Here is a 4,109-nt window from a genome sequence, read left to right as displayed (position 1 = left end):
GAAATGCAGAAGCCTGATCTCCCTCAATTGTTACAAGGTAGCATCTTTCCCTGGCAATAAAATCTTGGGCATAAAAATCATAGAATGATAGAGTTTTTGGTTCTTGGAGAAGTAAGGATGGTGGCTAGCAGAACTACCATTCTGAACTTCCAGGCAGCAGATTTTTTCCTTTAAGAAAAGGAAAGAGATCAATCCTTTAAGAGATCGATTCACAGTCCTTTGGGGAGCAGTGCCAAAGAGTTCAGAAAGGGGAAGATTTCAGGAAGGCTGGAGATTCTTCAAGAAGGAAATCTTAAAGGTGCAGGAGTAGACTATCTCCAGGTACTGAAAGCTGGCTGAAACTCGGGGAAAAAAAAGGAGTTCATGACCTTTTTGAAGAGGGGGTAGGCAATTCAGGAAGACTACAGTGATACCATGTGGTTATCAGGGTCAAAATTAGAATTGAAATTAGAAAAACATCAGAAATAGAAAAAGCCTAACTGAAATGAAATTTGGTTACTACAGTCAAGTGCAATAAAAGATGCTTCTGCAAGTACAAAAGGAGAGCTAAGGAGAATCTGCATCCTTCAAATGCAGATTCTGCATCTGAATGGGGAGATATAATGACATGCTGCCCTCATTTATACCTGCCCCTCATTGTGATGTCCCTTGTGATGTCACTGGCATCAGAGACATCACAGCCAGGCCAGCCCTGCCCTTCATGCCCACCCCAGCTCAGACCCTCACAATGGCCCCAAGAAACTTGAGTCATGACACCCAACAAATGCAGACCCACTGCTCTGGAATGGCCCCCAGAGCCTCCCTTTACAAAGCAGGACAAAGCTCCCCTGAGCCCTTGGCAAACATAAAATTGGATGATGCAATTCCTGGGTGCTTTATTCCTTGAGATCCCTTGTGGTGAGATGGGATCAGTTCCCTTGGCACTCATCCTTGTCCTTCTGGGAGTGCTCTTGGGGCCTTTGTGACACCCCTGTGTGTGGGGTGCAGAGAAGGACTTGGGGGTTCTTGTGGATGAAAAGCTGACCATGAGCCAACAGTGAGCACTCACAGCCCAGAAAGCCAGTGAAATCCTGGGCTGCTTCCAAAGAAACCTGGGCAGCAGGTTGAGGGAGACGCTTCTGCCCTCAGAAGGCCCCACCTGGAGCTCTGCATCCAGGGCCAGGCTCCTCAGCACAGGAAAGATGTGGAGCTGTTGGAGCAGGCCCAGGGGAGCAGTGGGTCTGTGTTTGGTGGATTTCTTGGGGCCATTGTGAGGGTCTGAGCTGGGGTGGGCATGAAGGGTAGGGCTGGCCTGGCTGTGATGTCTCTGGTGCCACTGACATCACAGAGGATGTCACAACCAGGGGTATGTAGGCAATGCTGCCCCAGTACAGTGGGCTGGCCTAGCCATGATGTGTCTGGTGCCAGTGACATCACAAGGGACTCCACAATGAGGAGCAGGTATAAATGAGAGCAGGAAGCAGCACTGCCCCGGGGCAGCTTGGATGACATCAAGTGTGCACACATGGCCAGCTGCTGCTCTGGATGAGGGCAGGACCACAAACACCCAAGAGAGTGCTTCCAACCCTGCATCCAGGGCCTAGCCCCTTCCAGGCACCCCTTGCAAAGGGCACAGTGCCACCACTGGGACTGGGCACAGGCTTTGCTGTCTGCCAGCTCCCTAGCCCCCTCTCCTTCCTGCCTGCTGTCTCCCATCCCTTCTTCCCTCCCTGCCAGCTCCCTTTGTTTCTCTTTTCTTCCTTCCCTCCCCTCTCAGCACTGCGGCACTCCTCTCCCATCTCTTGCAGGTCATAATGCTCATACTATTCCTGCTCTGGCTTGTGCAATGCCTCCGCCATTTCATCAGTGTGTACCTGGATGAGGACCTCAACCAGCAGAGGACTCAGATGATGCAGGAGTTGGCCCACAAGGCTCTGGAGCAGAGTGTCGGGTCCTGGGGAGCTGTGCTCTGGACCGCAGTGCAGCAATGCCTGTTCTGGGCCCTTGCTGGATCCCTGATAGTGCTCTTGGCACTCTACTGGTGGCTCAGGAAAAGGGTCCATGAGGTGGACAACAGAAGGGACTCAGAGAGTGAAGAAAGTGAGGAGGAAAGTCCTGCTGATAGGAATATGATCTGGATCTTTTCAAGACGCTTCCAGCTGTCAGTGCCAAAGCTGGCTTCTAGGAGACGGGTGGTGCAGGAGCTGCTGAATGACCTTCTCCGAGTCTCCCACAACCTCTTTTCAGACAGCTTCTTCCCGGTGCTGGAACCAGTCATTGGGGTGGGCAGTGCCTGTGAAGGATGGAGTCCCCATAAGGAGGAGGACATTGTCTATTGCATGTTTGTGCCCCTGAAGCCGCCCCGTGGGCACGCCTTCCACCTGGAGCCAGACTGCATGGGGGAGATGCCACAAACGAGCATGCGCATCCGCGTGGAGCTGGTGTGCACCTGCACCGGGGAACAGCCTGACCAGAACATGCTGTGCTTCCTCCACCACTCTGAGCAGGAGCTGAAGAGAAATCAGGTGGCCAGCCTTCTACACACCCTCTGCACTGGCCCTTACCTAGATGGGGAGAAAATTGCCCTCTGGTTCCAGACGTTTGTGATCTCAGCCTGGTCGATGGTGCCTCAGTCCCGTCGCTACAGCATGAAGGTGCTTCCCTCCTGCCGCTCCTGCAAGATGAAGCTGATGAAAGCCTCTGGGAGAAGCATCTTTGTGGAGACAGTATTTAGTGTGCAGCAAGGCGACTCAGACATCTTCCTGAGCAGCCAGCCTCCAGAAGCCCAACGCCCCCCAAGCACGACGTGGCTGGAGAGCTATGCTGTGGCAGAGGCAAAGTTCTTCAGGCATGTGGCCATGCGGGCCCCACCCCGCAGCTGCCACCTCAAGTGCCTGCGGCTCTGCGCTCGCATTCTGGAGGGCTCAGGCCTTTCTATCTATGCCTTGAAGACCACGGTCATGCACCTCCTGACCTTGATCCCTCTGTCAGAATGGCAGCACAAGTATCTCCTGATGAGGGTGGATGACACCATGCACTACCTGCGCTGCTGCCTCGAGGAGAAACGCCTCAAGCACTTCTTCTTTGACAATGAGGACATGCCCCAGGAAATTTCCTTGCCCCCAGCCTTCCAGGGGGCGCAGCCCCTGAACCTCTTCCAGCACCTGGCACAGGATCCAGCCGCTCAGACTGAGGCATTGAAGAAGTTTGATGACCTGCAATACCACTTCTACTTTGGGTTCTGAATGAGACAACTGTAGAATCACAGAATCATAGAATTGTTGTACTGTAGAAGAGTAGAATCATTAGGTTTATAGGAAAATACTTCCAACATCATTCTAACCATATTTTGATCTAATGGGAGCTTTAGTTGATGTAAAGTTTACAACAAATTGTGTGTTTGAACGAACACTGTACCTCTGAGCGTCCATGCATCACTTTGGCATGGAATGTGGCTGCTCAGCTACCACAGAGTTGGCAATTATTTGGTATGAGACCTGAGGAGGTGGGCTCTGGTTTCTCTGATTCCCTGGCTACCACTCCCCCACTGTCCATGCTCCTGCACTGGAGAAATAGGAATAATTGGTCACCCTCCACAGCTGTGCTCACTGCCAAGTGGCATTTAATGTTGCTGCCCTCCAGCAGCTCCTAGAAATGCCCTTTTTGAGAGAGTCCATTCCTCCTGTGAGCTTTACTGGCTACAAAGATGGCAATAAATAATATATTTGAGAAAACACTTCATCTGTGAGTCTCCCTGTTCATCCTGGAGAAGAGAAGGCTCCAGGGAAACCTCATTGAAGCCTTCCAGTACTTGGAAGGGATCGTATAAAAAACCAAAAGAGTGAGTTTTACATGGTCAGAATAGTGTAGGACAAGACAGAACAGTTTTGTACTAAAAGAGGAGATTTAGATTGCATGTTAGAAACAAGCTTTTTACTGTGATGCTGCTGAGGCCCTGGCACAGGTTGCCCAGAGCAGCTGTGGCTGTCCCATTCCTGGGAGTGTTCAAGGCCAGGCTGGATGGGGCTCTGAGCAAGCTGGTCTGGTGGAAGGTGTCCCTGCCCATGAACTTTAAGGTCCCTCCCTCCCCAACCATTCCAGGATTCTGTGATCTTGGATGCTGTCTTTGG

The 4,109-nt window shown here is 51.8% G+C and overlaps 1 protein-coding gene across 1 annotated transcript; it reads left to right on the top strand.

The window, feature by feature from the left end:
* Positions 1–1,793: 1,793 nt before the first annotated feature.
* LOC136558235 (inositol 1,4,5-trisphosphate receptor-interacting protein-like 1) lies at positions 1,794–3,224 on the top strand. Its single transcript, XM_066552558.1, has one exon. It carries the CDS (start codon positions 1,794–1,796, stop codon positions 3,222–3,224), a length of 1,431 nt encoding a protein of 476 aa, XP_066408655.1.
* The last annotated feature ends 885 nt before the right edge of the window (positions 3,225–4,109 follow it).

The sequence above is a fragment of the Molothrus aeneus genome, chromosome 6, assembly GCF_037042795.1.
Source record: "Molothrus aeneus isolate 106 chromosome 6, BPBGC_Maene_1.0, whole genome shotgun sequence".
Taxonomy (NCBI): domain Eukaryota; kingdom Metazoa; phylum Chordata; class Aves; order Passeriformes; family Icteridae; genus Molothrus; species Molothrus aeneus.
Note: the sequence above shows the minus strand (reverse complement) of the source record. Positions and strands in the feature narration are given on the sequence as shown.

Coding starts and splice junctions, on each gene's coding strand:
- LOC136558235 (XM_066552558.1), top strand. CDS start 1,794: ATGCTCATACTATTCCTGCTCTGGCTTGTGCAATGCCTCCGCCATTTC.